Genomic DNA, 21,597 nt, shown 5'->3' on the forward strand with positions numbered 1-21,597 from the left:
TTCAGAGCGTCGGGGGGGAATTTATTGAGAGCAGCTTTTTCGCGTACCAACGGGGTGCCGAGCTTTTGTCCGTCGCTGGCGGGTGTCACAGCTGGGGGGGCCCTTCACTGCCGCTAGTTGGTGGGCCAGACCGCCACGACCACAATGGCCACGAGCAGCAGTAAAATCACCATGACCATTCCTGGAAAACAGAAGCACGAGAGACCCCTTTAGCGATCTGTCCCAGAAGGGCGTCACACAGCCGGTTAACTACCTTCCCAGGGGACGGCGGATGTGACACGTCTGTGCCCCACCCCGCCCCAGCCTTCAGTGTGTGTGTGTGTGTGTGTGTGTGTGTGTGTGTGTGCGCGGGGGGCGGGGGTGGTCAGCTGCCCCGGGGACGCTGGAGACTGTCCGCCTCGCTACCTCGAGAGCTGTGCCAGCAAAGTGCCAGCCAGACTGGGGGCTCTGGGTGGGGCCTCGGGCGAGGAGGGGAGCGCGCGCCCAGCCCCTGGCTTCTCCGTGGGCAGCGTGGCTCCGTTTTCGGTTTGCGCTGGGGAAGCATCGATAACGCAGAGGGCTCTGGGGTTCGCACGGCAGTATTCAGCCTCGGATCCGCTTTCTCCACTGTCTCCACGTGGCTTGGCCTTTTCTTCTGGAGCCCGAGACGCTCATGTCAGTCATCTGTCAGAACAGCCAATGGACGGACCACTGCAAAGTCAGGGCTCCAAAAACGTCCACTTGCCGGAGGCCCCTGGGGCTACCGAGGCCCCGAGAGGGAAGCGAGGAGATAAAGCACGGGGACGCGTCTGGGAAGGGGTGGGGTCAAGCGCGCGGGGTCACATGGTGGTTTGGCCACCAGGACTGCCCACCTCAGACTGAGAAGCTGTTTCCAGAGAGGTCAGTCCCAGGAGTCCACTCCCTGTGCTCTTATGGGAAGTCACTAACACCCTGCTGGTGTTATTAACTAGCTGCCGGCTGGCCACGTGGGGCTATTTAAATTGCAATTGATTAAAATTAAATAGGGGTGGGGCGCCTGGGTGTCTCAGTCGGTTAGGCGTCCGACTTCGGCTCAGGTCATGATCTCGCGGTCCGTGAGTTCGAGCCCCACGTCGGGCTCTGTGCTGACAGCTCGGAGCCTGGAGCCCGTTTCCGATTCTGTGTCTCCCTCTCTCTCTGCCCCTCCCCTGTTCATGCTCTGTCTCTGTCTCAAAAACAAATAAACGTTAAAATTAAATAGGGGCGCCTGGGTGGCTCAGTCAGTTGAGTGTCGTACTCTTGATTTCGGCTCAGGTCACGATCCCAGGGTGGTGGGGTCGAGCCCCCCTTCGGGCTCTGTGCAGAACATGTAGGCTGCTTGGGATTCTCTCCCTCCCTCTCTCTCTCTCTCTCTCTCTACGCCCCACCCCCGCTCTTGCACGTACTCTCTCTCTCAAATAAAAAAAATAAATAAAAATTCAAAAGATAAATAAAATTAAAGAACTCAGTTTCTCATTTCCACTCACCATATGTCAAGTGCTCAAGAGCCACCTGTGGCCAATGGCCACCGTGCTGGACAGAGACAACAGAGACTTCCTTCATCCCAGGAAGTCCTCCTGGGCAGAACTGACGTAAGGTCTCGAGCTGTGATGACTTCCCCTGCTGCTCACACCCCAGCTTCTCTGATGGCACTTGGGGCAGAGGCTCCACGCATATTTGTTGAACAAACACACGAACCGTTACGAGGCGTGTCCTCAACACTCACCCGACAGGCTTGGACGGTTTCTGACGTGGGAGCCCCGCTCTCCCTTCTTCTTGAGCCGGTTTTGTTAAGTTATATTTTCCTGGGGAACTGCCCATTTTTGTCTGAGTGCTCGAAAGTACTGGCATAAAACCGTTCGTGACGTTCTCTTATAATTTCAACACTATGCTCTATCCGCGTCCTTCTTTTCGTCTCTGACACCACGTAGTTGAGCATTCTTTTTCCTGATTAGCCTCAAGATGCCTCTTGTTGTTCAACTTTCCCAAGAATTAGGTTTTTTTTAAGCTTATTTATTTATTTTGAGGAAGACGGAGACAGCATGAGTGGGGGAGGGGCAAAGAGAAAGGATCCCAAGCAGGCTCCACGCTGTCAGCACAGAGCCCAACACCGGGCTCGAACCCATGACCTGTGAGATCATGACCTGAGCCGAAACCGAGACTTGGACGCTTAACCGGCTGAGCCACCCAGGCGCACCACCCCCCTCCTGAGGATAAGTCCTGACTTTGCTGACCACCTATCATTTACTTTGTGTTTTACTGAATTTCTGCATCTATTTTCATTAATCCTTCTGTTCCTAGACTTCCTTTGGCTTCACCCTGATGTTTTTTCTCTAACCTCTTGAACAGAAAGTCAACTCATTCATTTGCCATCTTTCTTCTAAGTACGGGCCCCTGTAAGCCTACAACTTCTCATATGAAAAAGTTGCACTGTTCTTCGTTTCTAAACTCCACGTCTTTCAAAATTTTAGGCAACTTCTTTGGCCCAACACTTAACTCAGAAGCATGTTTTAAAATTCCCGGTTGTAACAAAACATGCATATCGGATATACGTTAAAAATTTTGAGATCATAATAACATACTCTATTTTGATGTGGAAATGCCTGTGAGTTCCACTGGTGACAAAGCCACTGTGGTTACCTGCCTACGATCTTAACTGAGGAAAAGGCTGCACTCCGTTAGAGGTTAGTAGAAGTAAGAATGCAATTTGCTTTCCCACCCAAGTTCACAGACGCCCTCAATCCTCTCCACAGACCTCCAGGGTCCAATGCAGTCCAAGTAGTATGTATTTTCAACTCAACCCATGTAAGGCAGAACACGCCCATCGTTTTAAACATTAAGAAGGAAGGGACTTAAAGACACGTGGCCAGCCAGCCTCCTTATCATCTCCCTGTGAGAGCGGGCGATTTTTTCCCAAGACACCCTCTTTCTCTGATGATCTGATCTTCTGAGAGACCTACCCCCTGGTGGGGACCTAAGAGTTCTCCCCCTGATTTCATATGGACATAGACCCAAGTCTCTACATCAAGGGTTGGCAAACTGTGGACCTTTGCACCAAACCTGGCTGGCGGTCTGTTTTCGTACAGCCCCTGAGCCAAGAAATGGTTTTTCTATTTTTTAAGGGTTGTCAAAAAAGACAAAGGAGTAGATGTGACACGCGGCCGGTGGTCTGCAAAGCCTAAACTATTTCCTGTCTGGCTTTTCACAGAACCGAGTCGATCCCTGCTCTGCATCACTGCGGCCGATAACGACCTAGCCGTGGCCTCAGTTCATCCATTCAGGCCCTGGTTTCCAGTCCTCCCTCCACTTCCTTCATCTGGGGATTTCCTCTCTTCCTTGTAAATTCCGCTGTGGGTTAGCATTTTAGGGGAGAGGCTGTAATATTTTATCTTGCCTTTCGAGATGCTTGTAGGAAGGTGTGCGTGTGTGTGTGTGCGCACGTGTGTGTCAACGTTATCTCGGTCCATCTTCTTGCCAGAACCAGGAGAACAAGTCTCCTTTTTGTGCATTTCTGCCTCCAGAAACATCTTCAGGTTGACCGAAAGTTCCACCTGGGCAGGAATCCCACTAGTTCCTGGTGGCGCGGAGACGTCGTCCTCTGACGTCTAGGGAACAATCCTCAACTGGAGGGCGCAGAAGGCCTGAGGAGCGTCGGGGGTGGCTGCTAGGGCTCCAGAGCCCAGGCGTCCCCTGAAGACAAGGGGGGAGGCCCGGTGTTGAGGAAAGGCGGGAGACGAGGCGTGCTGTCTCAGGCAGCTGTTGCCGACGCTCGGGCAGGGTCGGAGCCGGGAGGGCACTCGAGGCCGCGAGGCTCGCCGTGTGGCGGGGGTTCTGGACTGAGGGAGAGAGGCCGACACAAGTGACCCTGCGTCTTCACGTCAGGGTGGTGATGAGAATAGCAGAACGAGAGAGGAGAGCGAGACACGGAGAACCGTGACCGGCTGGGAAGTAGGCACCATACGCCCGGGGTCAGCCTGCACGCACACAAAGCTCACGATCCAAGGGAAGAGGCCCCAGGCACCGGCGGTTACTGCCACTGGCCCCTGAGTGTCCGAGGCAGGGACTGAGCCCGGCTAGCTGGCCGCCGTCTCCCCAGGACCGAGCACAGAGCCTCACCCACGGAACAGGCACCGCACGTCCTTTTTTATAGAAGTGGATAAATGAATATTGACTCATTGGAAGGGACAAGAGGAACCGGTAAGAAAGACAAAGGAGGAACAGTGGACGGAGAGAAAGAGAGAGAGAAGCTGAGAACATGTGTCAAGGAAGCCAAAGAAAGAGAAGATTCACAAAGTGGTCAGCCCCCGTCAACAAATGCCACACAGACGCCAGGGGGCCAGACAGAAGCTCCTGGGCTGATGCCTTTAATGGGACCGCTTAGCGGACAGGTGGCTGCGCCTCTCAGAACTGCTATCACACAGCAATTCCTTGGGGCGCCTGGGTGGCTCAGTCGGCTGAGCGTCTGACTTCAGCTCAGGGCACGATCTCGCCATCCGTGGGTTCGAGCCCCGCGTCGGGCTCTGTGCTGGCAGCTCGGAGCCTGGAGCCTGCTTTGGATTCTGTGTCTCCCTCTCTCTCTCTCTGACCCTCCCCCGCTAGTGCTCTCTGTCTCTCAAAGATAAATAGACATTAATTTTTTTTTTAAAAAATACAGCAATTCCTCTTCCAGCTGCTAATTTTTCTATCACAGAAACTGTGAGTCTTACGAATGCGCCACAGCAGAGGTGACCCAGGGCACCTGGTGCCCGTGAAAACCGAAGATGCCCTTGAGCTCCTGGTGCCACAGACAGTGGTCACCTGATGCCATGTGGTCAGGCGGGTCCCCGCGCAACGATGCAAAGGCGACTTTAAGAGCAATGAAAACTAGGTCTTTTACATTTTAAGGCGTCTCGGGGCAAACAGGGGCCCTCTGGCTAGGACATTTTCAACAGGTTTCAGTGAGCTGGTATGGGCGGAGGGTCAACTGACGAAGTCACTTCAAGACGGCAAGTGACGATGACCAGCAAAGGCCAGCTGCAGCCTTTTGGATTCTTTGGGCCAAAGAGCAGGTGTTTACATATCTTGCCACCCGGTGATCCTTTCTCTTTAAGAGTCTGGCCTTCTTGGAACGTGGCCACGGCTCTGACACCTTTCTTGAAGGGAGTGTCTCTCCTCTAAAGGATGTTTCGGGAAGAGTCACCAAGGCTCGCTCTAAAGCCAGGGGGCGCTGAACGGTGCCGTGCGTGGAATATTTCCCGTGCTCGGGGTTCCGTGTGATCTCCTTGCTTACTTGCTTCTTAGCCTGAGAGAAATCCCATCTCCTCCACCTCATCCACGAACGAGGGAAAGCTCTTACCGAAGGCCCTGCCCTTCCAGGGGTGGAACTCACCCCTGTCCCACCTCTTCCCCTTTCTCTGCACCAGGGGGGCCCGTGCAGGGGGGATCCTGGTTCCCGACACGATGTGGGGTTTACCAGGGACAGGGGCCCAGACTCCTCTGGGCTGAGAATCTGGGATACAGAGTTTCCACTCATTTCTGCCCCCTCTTCTCTTTTTCCTTCCTCCTTCCCTCCTTCCCGCCGTCTACGGTGGCAACTTTGAAACAGGCGCAGAAGTAGATGGGCGAGTAATGATGCCCCATGGTGCACGAGGCTCGATTCACGACCAGTCTGGCTTCGCCTGTACCCTCCCCCGTGCCCTGTCCGGGTGTATTCTTTTGAAGTGAACCCCCAGACAGACATACTTCATCTCCCGAGACTTCAGTGAGAACCCCTCCAAGATAAGCCATCGCTAAAAAAAAAAAAAAAAAAAAAAAAGTCCCCACCGTGCGTGAGCCCCGACGATTTGCTTTTTCTTGAAGACAGAGACGGGAAAGTGGCCCCAGCCCGGAGGTCACAGGAGACCACGGGCCGGAGGGTCACGGGAAGACTGTGACTCGTAGTCGGTCACGTGGGACAGAGAGAACTCCTTTCTTTTGCCTCCGAGTGGTGTTGAAACCTCAGGGGTCTGCTCGTCCATCCCCCAGCTAAGGAAATGTTTGACATTTCAGAACGAGGCAAGACAGTTGAACTTCTGGGAACCTGCCAACTTCTCAAACAATGAACGCTCTTTGCCCCCGGCCCCAGCACGAGAACACCTGGCGAGGCCCCTGGATCGGGATCGCTTCCCCCACTGAGCCTCGCTCGGCTCCGGGCCCTGCTGCTGCGGGCACCTGGCGACGCGGGGTCTCCCTCCCGACACCCAGTGCCCCCTGCGGGGGAGGGGGGGGGCAGGCAGGGGGGCATGCCAGAGTTACGGGAGTGGGAAAAAAATGTCCACTTCCTTTGGTCAGTTCACCAGATGAGGATTCCTTCACCACTCGTAATATTTACAGCCATTAAACAAAGATGTAAGAAAACAAACTCCTTTTCAGACGGGGAAGGCACCTGAAACACAGTCTCTCCGGGACAGCGCTGCGTTTTCTAAAGTCTGTTCATCCGGATTCACGGTCCCTATTTTTCCCCAGTGAGACACTGGAAACCTGCGAATTAACGGGGCCTGTGCTGCCGATGTGTCTGCCGTAGTCGGGCATAGGTAACGGCTCTTTGTGCTTATGGAGGAGGAAGGGGAGGAGGGGAAGAAGGGAGAGGGAGAGGAGGAGGAAGGAGGAGAGGAGGAAGGAGGAGAGGAGGAGGAGGAGGAGGAGGAGGAGGAGGAGGAGGAGGAGGAAGGGGAGGAGGATTACAAAGTCTGGCCTTCCTTGAGAGAGGGAGAGCAGATCTCAGCACAGGCGCTTTGGGGCACTTTCCGGACACTTCTGCCCTCAGCTGTAGGGGTGCGGAGCGAAGTGCAGCGGGAGAGGAGAGGGTGCAGGGGTGATGGGGCAGGAGGTGGAGGGTTTGGAGGGCAATTTTATCTAAAGCCTTTTCATCCGGTTCTGCTTATCCCAGGAAAGCTGTACTGGCTGCTCTGTGATCGTCGGTTGCTTTGGACCAAAATACATATGCTCGTGCCCGACCTGTTTGAGTCCGCGCCCGCGAGCACCTCTCGTGCCGCTGATAACTCTGAGGGTCCACGGCAGGCATTTATGAAACCGGCCTATAGTTGGCGGGGGCGCTTTTTCCCCAGTTGTGCCTGTGAACAGGTGACATTTGCTCACGCATTATGCACTTGGCTCTCGCGGATCAAACAGCTCTCTCGCGGCGGAGGCCCGAGCTGAGGTGAGCAAGAAGAAGGAGAGAAGGCAAAACTGGAATATTTGTTTTCCAAAGTTCATGTAAATGTCCCCTGTAATCCCATTACTGGGCAAATAAGCGAAGGCAAGAGTAGACGGCCGGCGGAGAAGGGGAACATATTTACATTCTGATTGATTCTCAGGCTGCAGGGCCGGAGAACCGCAGTTACCAACGGGTTCCCGGCCGGAGCTGGGGGGGGCTCTGCTGGGCAGCGGGGGGCGGGCCCCCGGAGCCCTGCTCCCACCAACCTGGAGCTCAGCGGCTGGGGACAGGGGCACCCACGGCCTCCCCGGGCCCCCGTGGCATCGGCTTCACGCCACCGCTCTGTGCCACCGTCTCCCGCCGACAGCGCTGTCTTCGTCCAGAACTGAACGGGAGTCTTCTCTGACCTTCTGAGTTTGGTTCTGTTCTGACCTGGCACGCGACCCATCCTCAGGCTTTCTTTTTCTCTGCTCAGGGGTGAGCGCTCCTGGGCAGCCCTGGTGGGTTCCCTCGGCTCACCAGACCTCACGCCCTCTCACCCGTCTGCTCGGACCCTCCACCCTCCGTCACCCTACGCGGGGCCACCGCCTGGGCCGCTGGGCTGGGACTGCGCTCCCTCCAGGCCGCCTGCTGGCTTCCCTGGAGCCAGAGGCGCTCCTCCCTCCTCCGGCCAGGTTCGTGCCTTAAATGACCGTCCTCTGCCCCTACGGGCCCCTATCGCTTACAAACGTTCCGTTCCTCAGGCCAGGGGGGCTCCAGCAGCAGGGAGCGTGCAGTCGGGCGTGGTGGCCCGGGCGCTGGGTTTGGGGGTCAGGGAGACCCGACCTCGGAGCTGCCGGTGGTATATAGGAGGCACTGGCGAAGTTCCTTCCGTCTGAGGCCGGTCCCGCCATCAGTAAAAGCCCCCAGACACCGACTTCGTAGTTGTGCCGTGAGGATTCAGTACGATGAGGTGCCCGAGGCTCCCGGGGCAAATCCGGGGCCCCGTGAACGGCAGCTACGACGACACAGATTAGCCCCGCGTGCACGGCCCGCTGCTAAGAAGGCGCCCGTGTGCGGCACATGCCGCATGATGTCCCGCGAGGGAGCCGGGCTCACGGCCTGACGACGGAACTAAGATGTCACTCGTCCCAGAAGTGAAGGAAGAGGGGCGAACCCGGGAACAGCCGGGTGGCACCCAGTTCAGAAACGGAGCCCGGTTCCAGCCACAGCCCAGCCGGGATGACGGGCGTCCAGCGAAGGTTGGAAGTTCGGGGAGGAATATGTCTGGCAGCACCCGTCTGGGTCACTGGCCACAGGAGGGGCCGCTGGGCCGGGCGGGCGCTGGCTGCCGTCGGAAGCCAAGTGGACGCCAGGTGAGAGGGGCCGGTGGCCCAGGATGTGGGCCCCGCGAGGAAGGCAAGGTCAGAGCAGGGCCAGCGCGGAGGACGGGCTCGCGGGCGGGGGGGGAGAAGCGTGAAGCAAACCCAAGGGGAGTCTAGAAGGCCCGCGGAAAGCCTGGTGGGGGCTCTGAAGTTGTGCCCAGCCCTGGAGCACGGTCAGCCCCGCGGGAGGGTGCCAGCCAGTCCAGCATAATCACGGGACCGTCGATGCAAGTAACAGAAACATAAAGAGAACAGAAGTAAAAAAAAAAAAAAAAAAGTCAGGGGCACCTGGGTGGCTCAGTCACTTGAACGTCCGACTTTGGCTCAGGTCACGATCTCACGGCTCGTGAGTTCGAGCCCCGCATCGGGCTCTGTGCTGACAGCTCGGAGCCTGCTTTGGAACCTCTGAGTCCCTCTCTCTCTGGCCCTCTGAGGCTCACAGGCACTTCTACACTTTCTGTCTCTCAAAAATAAATTAACAGTAAAAAAAAAAAAAAAAAAAAAAAGGTCAGAGCTGCCGTGATGCTATTGGATGTATGTGTGCTCAGAATGTTCTCTGCTCAAATCCCCAAAAGTTGGCGGGGCCGGGGAGGGGGGGAGGCTGGCAAAGCAACGATTTCCCCCAATTTGCACAGAGGAAAACGGGGCTCAGAGGCTGGCCCCACGCTGCCCTTCGGAGAGCCCTAGGAAGGGAACAAGTCAACAGCAGAGCTGGTTCTGGGCCCTCGGGCCGCGTTCCCTGGGAGGGAGCGGGCTCGGGAGGGGGCAGCGACCACTGAGGGCTGGCCGGGTGACGGTGAGAGCCGTGGTCTGTGACACTGAGAGACCCCCTCAGAGACACACATGACAAGGCAAAGAACTGCCCAGTTGGCTTGGTTCTGACCGAACACAGAGAAAACTGAGATTAAACAGACTTTACTGCTTCGGCCTTAGGTCGTGCTGAGTGCGTCTGTCTCCGCCTTTGGACAGGACCACAGCCCGGGGACAAGCGTGGGCCTGGCCCCTTGCCAGCCTGCCTGAGCGAGACGGCCACAGCGTGGGAAGCCAGCGTCCTTGGGGCCACGGCGGAGGGACAGCACGCATGGCCCACCCAACCCTGGCTTGTCTGGGAAGGAACAAGCTTCCTGAGGGGTAAGGGCTGTGCTCTTCTGCAGAGTGGCCGTGCCCACGCTGGGTTTGTGCCGGGGTGACACGGGGAGAGGAGAGGGGCCTCTCCCTCACGCACCGTCCTCTGAAGGCCCAGGCCCCATCTGGGGACAATCGGCCCCCCGTCCCTGGGCTGGCACGACAGCCCAGGGCAGACAGGAGGCAACACTGCGTCACAGAGACGCTGGAAAAAAGTCAACTCTGGAGAGAAGGCGGCGCCTGTGGGGAAGGAGGTCTGCGTGGGGAGACATCTGGGGGCCAGAGAGAGAGAGAGAGAGAGAGCGCAGGAAGCAGGAATCGGGGAAGGTGGCCTGACCCGAGGGTGGGGGATGGGACGAGAGGAGGGGCTTGCCCAGAAACAGGAAATTAAAAGGAATTAAGACTGCAGGAGCCAGGCGAGGAGCCGGATGTGGGCCCGGAGAAAGGCACGTTCCAGGGCTCTGGGCTCGGGGGACGAGGGCCTGCCTCGCTGGGCGTCGAGTGGCTCTGTCGCGGCCACGGGGCCCTGACGAGGCCCACACTTGACACTGGGTCAGTGGCGACGGGACGTGAGAGCCCACGTCACCGGCCAGGCCAAACCCGGTCGCAGCCCAGAAGGGTCAGAGTGAACCACACCAGAATCTAGGCGGGCGCGAACATTCGCGTTTGGCTCTTCGGGGCCTCCCGGCCTCCCCAGGGAGGCGGGGAATCCGCGCGTCCCTGCCTCCGCAAAACACCACAAAAACGCTCTGCGGATGATCCCGATCCTTGGAGGGAGGATGTAAGAACTCGGCCATCGCTGTTGTTTCCTGCGCAGAAGGTGCTGACTAGTTTCTGGGCCCCGTCTGTGTTCCTCGCGTGTTACTCGCTTCCCTTCCCCGAAGTAGGCCCGCCCCGGCAATGCCACGGAATCCCACAGCGCGACTGCGCCGTGAACGGCCGATCCTTTCGTATCAGCAACGAAAGGCAGCTTAGGGTGACGCTTCAGCTCAATCATTTAATGCCCGTTCTCTGGCGCATCGATTTTGGCGAAGAAATATCCCCTCGCTGAGCCGGGCGCAACCCCGGGGAATGGGAATCTGTCTGGAATCTGGCAGAGATTCAAGTGTCTTTGAAAGGACCGTCAGGAACTCTGTTGTGGACCTCTTGTTTTGACAATTCCCTCCTGACTAACTGTCAAAAGATTTCTGGATGGCTCCAGTCAGGCTACGGATTCACCGTCACACATCCCTTTCCGTTGTGGCGTTTGGACCGGGGCACGTCACCTGGCACCAGTTAGGGACCCCGCGCAGGGTGACAGGACGGAGCCTCTGCCAAAGCCCGGAGTCGGGTACAGAAAGGCAGGGCAGGGGGATCGAGAGGATACTTTTTTGATACATCAGATGCTCATCCTTCCGATTTTCAATTTTCTTTCTTTCTTTCTTTTTTATTTAAAAAAAAAAATTTTTTTTTAACCTTTATTTATTTTTGAGACAGAGAGAGCCAGAGCATGAACGGGGGAGGGGCAGAGAGAGAGGGAGACACAGAATCGGAAGCAGGCTCCGGGCTCCGAGCCATCAGCCCAGAGCCCGACGCGGGGCTCGAACTCACGGACCGCGAGATCGTGACCTGAGCTGAAGTCGGCCGCTTAACCGACTGAGCCACCCAGGCGCCCCTCAGTTTTCTTTTTTTAAAGCAAATCATTTCACTGAGATACGGAAGCCCGCCGGGTGGTATATTTGAATCCGAACCTCAAGAAAACATCTTCCTGGCAGGTGGGGTGGGGGCAGCGGCTGTGTCTGTTCCACTCGACCCTCCCACAGGCACAGCTGAGGGGCCCAGCGGCGGAGCCCGCGTGAGGCCACCGGGCTCCCTTCCCCAGGAATCGTGGAGCTCAGACCGAGCGGAGTTGGGGCTCGGTCACAGTAACGGTGACACTCCAGAGAGGGGGCCGACAAAATGGGCCCGGAGGTCCCAGGATGTGCCTTGCTTCTGACTCTTCCTGACACGCGGCTGGCTCGGTGATCCCTCGGGGTCTCCCGAGTCACCCGACATCATTCAAACAAGTGACACGTTCTTGTGGCGCCTGGGTGGCTCTGTGGGTTGAGCATCCGACTTCAGTTCACGGTTCGTGGGTCCGAGCCCCGCGTCGGGCTCTGTGCTGACAGCTCAGAACGGGGAGCCTGCTTCTGATCCTGTGTCTCCCTCTCTCTCTGCCCCTCCCCTGCTTGCTCTCTCACTCTCTCTCACTCTTTCTCTCTCAAAACATAAACATTAAAAAAAAAAAAAATGACACACTCTTTAACCTAAACGTGCCAGAGTCATTTCCTCTGACTTGTAACTGAGACCTTGCAGTAAAGAGACCATCAGAAAACATAACTACGCGTCTCTGGTTATTTGGGGAAATGTCAGGGTAGCACGAGAACAGTTCTGCTTTACTGGCACAGCGTTGAAAGGCCATCAAAGGCCGCTGCTCCTCAGGGCGAGCGATCTGGTGCCCCGTCCCCCCCTTATCTCTGAGTGGCCTGAGGTCCCACTGCAGTATCCCACCATCAAGAGGCCTTCTCAGACACTCTTTCGCAGATGCGTCTCCTATCACGTTACAAATCCTCCTGCACTGTAGTAATATTATTAATTATACTATTATTAATAATATTATTACTACAGTAATAATCTAGTAATGCGCCAGATGCCCTCCTGAAGAGCCAAAGGTATTTGGAGCAAAGATCAGGGCAGGAGAGTCCCCCTTTCTATAAGCAAGGCTCACAGGGACCCCTTGGGTGGGGTGAGCAAGCTGCCCGGAGGCTTCCCTTTGGGGACCCTTCCTTCCCCAGAGCACGCCGTGGAGGGGCCCATCGAGGGTGTGGGTCAAGCAGGTCCCAGGTGGACTCACAGCGTTCCAGCCACCACGGTGCTTCTAACAAGAGCCACACCCACCACCGTGAGCGGTGGTGGGCACTTTACATCCATCACGTGCGTTATGCGTGGAGACGCTCCCCGATGAAACAGAAGGGCCCCACCCCCGATGCGGTTAGGAAAGCAAACACATGGGAACAGCCTCTGGATCCCGCGTCTCTGTGATGGCTTTCGACTGATGTCCCGAATACCGACGGAGCGTCTCTACCGGGCACCGTTCTAGGCACTGGGGCAACAGCAGTGAACAAAAGGACAAAAATCCTTGCCCTCGCTGAGTTGCTACTTGTGCATGCGTGCGTGCGTGCGTGCGCACGCACGGCGGGTGGAGACGAAAACCAACTAAGTAAATTACACCGTGTGCAAGAAGGTGCAAAGGGCTTCTCTCCTCCTGCCGTGCCTGCGAGCTGGCTGCTCGGACGCCCCTCCCTTAGGTTCCAGGGGCGGAAGGGGCAGGGAGTGCTAATACTTTCCAGAAACCGGCCGTCCCGCGGCGGGATCTGGAAACACGCTGCGGGTAAGATTAGGGTGCCTTCCTACGGGGCATCAGGAAACTGCCATCCGTGAAGGTTACCAGTACGTAAGCCCAGCGAGAACACATTACGAAAGCCGGCTGGAATGACGGGTGACGTAATGACAAGTGGAAACAGAAAGGGGACTAATTACGAGGCGCGGAAAACGGCGGGCTGGCGAGGAAGAACTTGTCCGCGGGTCCCCGGCACCCTCCAGGACGGGGCACCCTGGCCGGGGGGACGTGTGGCTGGACACGTGGTCCGATCCGCGGGAGCAGCTTCTCGGATTACAGCGAGTGCTCATGTGGCCTGTTTTGACAGCTTGGGGCCCGAATGAATGGCGTGCTCCCAAAACGGATGGCTGTGGCCGTTCTTAGGGGCCGTTTCGCTTTACAGTGAATAGTGCTGGCCACCGGCTGGTTGCTGGAATCCCAAGGAAGCCAGGCTCTGGTGGCAGGAGGAGGAGGGAATGGGAGGCACAGGGTGTCCTCGAACATCTGGAAGAGTCGGGGTGAATGCGTTGCCATTGCTGCTTCTGGTGCTTTGGGAGGAAGCCGCTGTGGAGGCCGCCCCCTCCCCCCGTCCCCGATCTCAGTGCTCCCTTAGCCTCCGACGTGACACTGGCCAAGAGCCACAGACAAGAAACACGACTGGTGAGAGCGTTGGGAGAAAAAAGAAACAAGGGCTGCACAGAGCAGCCGGACATGGTCCTTTCGCTTGAAGAGCTGAGTCTCAGGGCGCCCGGTGGGAGGCTCCATGTCTGACCTCAGCTCAGCTCATGATCTCACAGCTTGTGGGTTCGAGCCCTGCACTGGGCTCTGTGCTGACAGTGCAGAGCCTGCTTGGGATTCTCTCCCTCCTTCCCTCCCTCTCTCTGTCCCTCACCACTTGTTTGCACACACACACACACACACACACACACACACACACTCTCTCTCTCTCTCTCTCTCTCCCCCCTTCCCCCCCCCCCCCCCAATGAACAGCTCAATCTTTTCCCAAAGAGCCGGAACATATGCCACGATCACTCGGTTGGGCTAGGAAACCTGTCCCCATCACTGAGGCAGAAACATTAGCTCTGTGCTCAAACGGTCACCCCCTGCTTTCAAATGGTCACGAGCGAGCAATGGGAAGCTGTCTGGCCCACCAACTTCCAGCACCATGCCGGTCACTTCCCAACCGTGCCGCCAAAGGACAGAGGGCGAGGCCGTACGCGAGGGGCCATACGGCATGGCACCAGGAGCAGCAGCAGGGGCTGGATAATCAGACTGCCTGCATTTGGGCCACGCCTCTGTCGTCGGGGCAAGGCGCCTGGTCTCCCGAGCCTAAAACCGGGGCCGTGCTAGCTCTTAGCCCCCACAGGTGTCACGGACACGAAATGAGGTAGCACGCTCAGTGCCGGGGACGTGGCGCGTTCTCAGCCAACATCAGCTGCCGTAAGTCCTGCTGGAAGTGGTTCTGGCTACAGAAGTGGCCGTGACAATGTGCACTCTTTGGACAGAAGACGCTGTGGTCCGCACCCTGTGCGTAAGTCCCTCTGGTCTTCAAGGCTGCCGCATCCGCCCACAGCATGTCACCAACACCCGGGAGGAGGGGACCCCCGAGGAGGACAGGACTACCCTTCCTTGCTTCTGCCGTGAACATAGACTTGGAAATTTACTCTCCTGCAGAGTTCCCCAAGAGCCTGGGTGCCCTCATGTTTACTTTTGAGAGAGAGAGAGAGAGAGAGAGAGAGCGAGCAAGCAAGCAGGGGAGGGGCAGAGAGAGAGGGAGACACAGAATCCAAAGCAGGCTCTGAGCTGTCAGCACAGAGCCCGATGTGGGGCTCGAACCCACGAACCGTGAGATCATGGCCTGAGCCGAAGTCAGATGCTCAACCGACTGAGCCCCCCAGGCGCCCCTATTCATACTGTTCTTAAATGTTTTTTCCCAGCCCCAAAGACGTCCTTCCACGGCCAGCAAAGCATCCAAGGATCCCTCGCAGACGGTGACTGCCACTTTCAGAGCGTTCCTAAGTGAAAACATGGACCCGGAGCTGGTGCCCCCAAAGCCCTCTGTGGCTCTGAGGCCCAGACCCACAGAAGCCATGCCCAGATTCAACGACATCACCAGTGGGCTTCAATGATATCACCAGTGAGCCGTCTGAAAACAAACGGACAAGACCCCAAGTCAGACATTCTAGGATACGGTCAGCCTAAAAGCCGTCGAGCAACGATCTTATTGGTCAGAAGGATGGACGAAGTATTTGAGGCCCACGGAGTCACCGTAGCAGAGCAGGGAATCTGGGAAGCAGGTGCGTCTGAGGGAACCTGCCTGGGGTTCCCCATAAGAAGTGGGGCTGACATCACTTTCAGGGATAAGGTAACCCAGGGGGAAGTCCTCCTCTCTCTTGCCCTGAAGGTGGTCAGGGTGGAAGGGGCTTAATTAGACCCTAAAGATATAGTCAGAGAAAGGCATATGGATGCCCACAGCTGAGTGTCACAGGCCACCCGTCAGCCTGTCCAAGACGACCCGGTGTTGCCCATCACACGTCACCCACGACATGTATCTGCCTTTCAAATATATGTTATTGGCACAAATAATAAAAGGTGTTTGGGGATGATATTAGAAGGATGTCATCAACGTCTCCTCATCCACTCTTTCGGGAAAGAGGAGAACCGACCATCCAAAACGTCAGACTTGGCTTGGAGGCGTTTGTGGACTCACACTGAACTGGGTCTGTCAGAGATTTCAGAAATCATGTCAAAGCAAAACGGCAGAGTTGAATTTTGACACATTCCCCACGAAAGGATCCAGTTTTCCCACCCTGGCCTCTCACTCTGAGTGTGCCACGTTCTCTTACACCTCCGCGCCTTGGCACGTGTTGTTCACACTGTTCCAGAGCCCTCTGTGGCTTCCGCACACCCGGCACGGAGGCACTCTGCTCAGAAACGCTCCCTCCCTGGCGACACCTTCCCTCCCGTGCCCGAGGCACCCTGGGGCTGCTTTCCTTGGCTTCTCTACCCTGAACACATGCGTTACAGACATCAGCTCGTTACTTGGGTAAATTGACAGCCGACTGGGTTCACGGAGGACCTCCCGATAGTCCGTAAATTCTTAAGAGGACAGACCACGCTCTCCCATGACTGTGTCCCCCAGCAATGTTACGCACGGGTGCCCAGCACAGGTGTCCTAGAACTGTGCTATGTGTTACTGTGTTATGTACTTGGGTTTTGGTCGATTGGAAAGCTGCTCATCGTTTAGACTCAAATATCGATTGTCTGGGGGCACATATCAATCAACGGTGTGGATCTCAAATGATACTTGCACTTGGGGATAATGTGGAAGATGTTCTAGCAGCTAGAACAGTACTTGATACGTAGCAAGTGCTCCACGAGCATGTGTTGAATGAATGAATGAGCGCAAACTATCAACAGCACAGGTTATTATGGAGTGTTAGCTCTGACGAACTGTGAGGGATGGGGCGCCGGGGTGGCTCAGTCCGTTAAGCGTCCTACTTCTGCTCAGGTCATGATCTCGCGGTTCGTGAGGTCGAGCCCTGTGTCGGGCTCTGTGCTGAGGGCTCAGAGCCTGGAGCCTGCTTTGGATCCTGTGTCTCCCTCTCTCTCTGTCCCTCTCCCGCTCATGCTCTCTCTCTCTCTCTCAAAAATAAACATTAATCAATGAAAAATTTTAAAAAAGGAACTTGAGAAATACATGTAAATACAGTTGATACTGACAAAGTCAAAATCAATATATTACCCATAAGTTAATATCAATATAAAATTCCAGGAGAACATATTCTACAAGTATCCTTCAAATACATCAACAGTCACATTTTTTTTTTTTTTTAATTTGAGAGAGAGAGAGAGCGCGCGCAAGGAGGAGAGGGGCCAAGGGAAGACAGAGACAATCTGGGGCTCGATCCCATGACCCTGGGATCATGACGTGAGCTGAAATCAAGAGTCAGAGGCTCAACCGACTGAGCCAACCAGGCGCCCCCGACGGAATCACATTTTAGTGAAATGCTGGGATTTTACCAGATGCTCGTGGGTTTCTTTTTAGCACAGATGATTTGGATTCAGAGTTTTCAGCAAAGCGGACCCTCTGTATTGAACGCACAGACCATTCGACCTTTCACTCATTCTCCGTAACTTCTGGTCGCCCTCTATTCCCAGACCTTCCCAAGAAGGAAATAAGTAACGGTCACCTAACAACAGAACAGTTGCATTGGCGTTTGCGGCAGCGCTATCCCAGCGTGACCTCTGGTGGGTCAGTACCATCCAAGAGAGGTTTAGAAACACAGCTTCCAGGCCCCGCCTCACCCCTGCGGAGTCCGGACCTCTAGGGGTGGGGGCTCGGGAAGGTGGGTGTCAGCAAGGCCTCCACGCGATCCTTCTGGCGCTAACATTCGAGAGCAATGTCTTTGCAGGCAGAATCAAAAGCTCAGTAGAAGTTCTCCAGCCCATATAGTAAAATGTCAACTGTAACACGCTAGGGGAGGGCACTATGAACATATAGGGCCGGGGGTCCCCAGCCGGCAGGAGGGCCACTGTCCCGGGGGACAAAGGAGGCACCCAGGGACTTCTAGCCTCGTGAGGAAGAGGCGCAGCCCGGGATGTGTCTGACGCACAAAACTCATTGGCTGTCACAACACCACCCACCCGCCCGCCCCGGTCCCCGTCCCACGCCAATATTACCCCCGCCTCATTTCCTCTCCACAGAGATAGCTCTGTTCGCAGAAAGTCTGCGGGGCCGGCAGCGGGTGTAACAGCTGACCCGCCCCGCTTATTAGAATCACCGACTCCAAGAATCATCTCCACTGACGGCCAGCCTTTCTGTTTAGCGCCAGGTTGACCCAAGATGGTCTTGGCCGCTGGGAAACTTTGACTCTTCTTCCTCCCAGGGGCCCCGAGAAAGCCCCTTCGATGGTGGCGACAGCAGGACGAAGCTGGTGTGATTTCAGCTTCGGACGCGGACAGGCCGGTGTGACGGCCGCGTCCCCGCCGTCGGGGGGTCCCGATGTCGGACGACGCCCGTATCGGCCGGCGCGGCTGAGCAACGAAGGTTCACCCGCACGAATGCCCTGGGTGCCAGGGAGGTCCCAGGAGGCACTTTGTCACACGCAGCTCGCCACAGCCGCTGGCCCTCCCAGAGGGGGCCCCGGAGAAGCTTTCAAAGCAGACAGCCCCTCTGTTAGCAGCTCTCTTCCAGCCGTGGTGGGCGAGGGAATGAGAGAGGGAACGTCCGATGATTACTTCCTTATGGCCCTCACATTCTTCAAGTATATTCCCTACACCCGCTGGAACGCTGCTGCATTCTTGAGTCCTTCCTTCCCTTTCAGAGCACTGTCTTGTATTGACACGCCGCTAAAAGGACACAGGAGCAGGACCGGCCTCCCCTCCCTCCGCGCGCGCCCCTCCTTCACCATGGCCGTGCTCTCTCCACGCCCGCCGTGCCTTGTTCTCTTTCTAAGAATGCAATAAACATTTCAGCACGATCTTTTCAATCCACATTATTTATAATATTCTGAACATCCATCGAGCCTGGCCAGAACCGCTAAGCAATAAATCAAACTTCGCAACAACAAAAAAAGGAAGGTTTGGGGGTGGGGATCACCCTTTGGCGAGGCTAAAGCCTGAGCCGGCTCATTCCCCAAAGGGCTTGGTTATGTTAGGAAAACCGAGATGGGGATGAGACTCGGGGTTTAGAATGACATGGAGGCAGGAACTCGAATCTATAGGCGTAATCGTCACTTTGTATAAATCTCAAACAAACCTACCTCTCGGGGGTGTCGTGGGGATAAATGAGATACGTGGGAAGCACTCCTTTCTGGGTCCGAGAGGTCATCTTCTTGGAATGAAGAGGCTGAAAGCCCTCCTCCTCTCCTGGGGCTCCAGTCCTGGCTAATCACCATCCCCGCCACAGGTTCAGATGCCGTAGCGGGGAGCCCTGAAGCGGGGCGGGGGGGGGGGGGGGGCCTTGGGGGCGGAGCTGAGCAGGTGATGTGTTAATGGCGGCCTGGCCACTAGGGCCCGGCTCGGGTGGCCACCCTCGGGGCGCCACCCCCGACCCCCCACCACGCTCCCCCGCCCCCATTGGTGGGGACCAAGCAGGCCACATGCAGCCAGAGGCCTGTCCCTGGAAGGATTCTGCTCCTGGCCGGCGGTGGGGGGCGGAACTTGTCCCACACCCATACTGCATGGCGCTAGGCAGGTTTACACAGTCTGCCCTTCTCCTCACAGAGGCAGCATCTGGCTGGAGAGCTCGCCGATGATTTCAAAATTTATCTAAACAAACGTGGCGGCCAGCGGAGGCTATTGGCTAATTGCGTAATTGGCCCGAGGCCTTGCTGCCTGGGCGATTTCCCACTCGTTTCGAACCTCTCGCACTGGAAATCCAAGCCGCCCGGCCTTGCCGCGGACCAGGCGTGTGTTTACGTGGCTAGACCTCAACTTCGCGGCTCTGCGGCTGTGGAGTCAGACGGGCTCTGCAATCCGCTGTCAGTGGTCCCCTTCTGACGGTTTCCTGCCTCTCCATCCTTGGGCGGTGGTTCTGAATGTGAGACCGGAGTTGCTGAGTCACAGCCCACGCCGTGTCACCAGGGTCTCAAGCTGGTTCTGGGGAAATGACCATAACCGGCGGGTCACGGGACTTCTCCGCAGGGAAGCAACTCTTCTTACGAAAACGGTCAAACGTGCCAACCAGTTTAGCCCCACCAGCCCACCACTTTGCATTTCCACCTCGTCTGGCCTTGTTGTAAGACCGACGGGCCGTCCTGTTCAGATCGGTCACCTGCTTGCCGGACTTGGTGGCCGTAAGGTTGCGAGCAATGTTCTAGAAGGGATTCAGCACTGGCGTGGCCGTGTTCGTCACTTGTACCAGGAAGTGTCCAAAAAAACCCCAAATTTATGGATGATTTCCATATGTGCTTTAAAAAAGTCTTCTAAAATACGTTTTCTTTACGACCTCCCTAGGGCACGGGAACCACCAAAGTCTTTACTCCGTGACCGTGACAGTCAATGATCTGTTCACAGTGTCCACTTCCTTTGCTCCCGATGACACAGACACCCTCCGCCTCTCCAGCCCATCCGGCCCGAGGGGCTGACCCACACCTCTCGGGTCTCTTCCTCTTCTCTCCCTTGGCTGTTGCCTCCCAGGCCGGACTTTTCTACCCGCAGACCTGCCCGCCTCCCCATCCCTAAATTGAGGGCTGGTCTAGGAGCCACTGCTCTCTGCCTTTCCCACCTTCAACCGTTTACACACGCTATCTTCTTGTCTTTACTCATGTGGTGTTGGGGACACGTACGGTTAGGCCCATGGCTTTAGAGCCAGACTGCCTGGGTTCAAATCCTGACTGCCCCACTTCCCATCTGCGTGGCTGTGGACAAGCTACTTACCCTGTCCGTGCCTCACCCGTAAAATGGGGATAGTAGAACGTATATTGCACCGGCTGTGGTTTCGGTAACGCAGTAAGTGCTCGGTAAACATCTGTCTTTCTCATTATTAAGGCTTTACCAGACACGTTTCATGGTGTGCCTCCAGCCCCTTCAAATGGGCTCTGTTTCGACCCAGGCTGTGGTTGGGGGTGAGCCCTGGCAGTCACAGTTTATACGCCATGATCACGCCCATCAAGCCACGGTGACTTGGGCATACGGAGGTTAGCTAATCCACAGCCTGGCCAGCAGCTTCTGACCCAGCACGTGAAGCTGAGTTAAGAGAAAAGATTCTTTTCTCCTTCTGAACTAGGAAACATGGACCAACCCAGACTTGCTAGGTCCTTCTTGCTTCCAAATGGTGTCGTGCGTCCTCATGATAAATGCACCTAGATGATGTGAGTGGTTCTCTTCTCTTTTTCTCCCCGGCCAAAAGCACCCCCAAAGGACAAAAGCTTAACTACTGTATCTCTCACATATGTCCCACCACAGATACATGCACTTAAAAGACAGATTTTGACGAAAGGGATACATTTCTTGTTGCAAAATTTGGGGTCACTGGCAAGATGGCCAGAAAGTTTTCTGTCACTTTTGACACTAGACCTTTTAGGCCATCAGTGAAATATCTAGGACATGAATGAAATCGGTTTAATTGACTCCTATTTCAAATCCAGATCCTACAATGCCTGTAGGTTTAATTGGATAAAAGTCTTTTTTTTTTTTTTTTTTAATTGATGGATAGTTGACAGGATAAAGTCTTTATGAGTTAAGGTGAGTCCAGAGCCAACTCCTTTCTGGTTAACTTCTCCGTCACTCTGGAGAAATGTCCCTACCACCATCTCTCAAATGACGAAGCCTGGAGCTTTCTGGAGCACCCGATGTGGGTGGAAATAACATCCATCCATCATTAACCCACTGTATGCTGGGTACCATGCTAGACACGGAATAGGGCAGTGGTCAAGATGGACCCGATACGTGACCCCAGGGGATTTACATGCTAATGGGGGAGGCAGACAGACATTCAAATAATCCCACAAATCACGATGGATGTTAAGAATAGAAACAAACAAGGTACTACGATAAGAAGTATCTTAACGGAGCGGTCAGGCGAAGGATCCAGT

General features: G+C 55.9%; 1 protein-coding gene across 1 annotated transcript in view; it reads right to left on the reverse strand.

Annotated features, from left to right (window-relative positions):
- Positions 1-21,597, reverse strand: part of STX8 (syntaxin 8) — a 253,376-nt gene continuing 231,779 nt past the window's right edge. Inside the window, exon 8 of the mRNA XM_060647291.2 lies at positions 1-181. Coding sequence (XP_060503274.1) covers positions 114-181 — 68 coding nt within the window. The 3' untranslated portion in view covers positions 1-113. The remainder of the gene's footprint in view (positions 182-21,597) is intronic.

The sequence above is a fragment of the Panthera onca genome, chromosome E1 (assembly GCF_046562875.1).
Source record: "Panthera onca isolate mPanOnc1 chromosome E1, mPanOnc1 haplotype 2, whole genome shotgun sequence".
In the NCBI taxonomy this organism is placed as follows: domain Eukaryota; kingdom Metazoa; phylum Chordata; class Mammalia; order Carnivora; family Felidae; genus Panthera; species Panthera onca.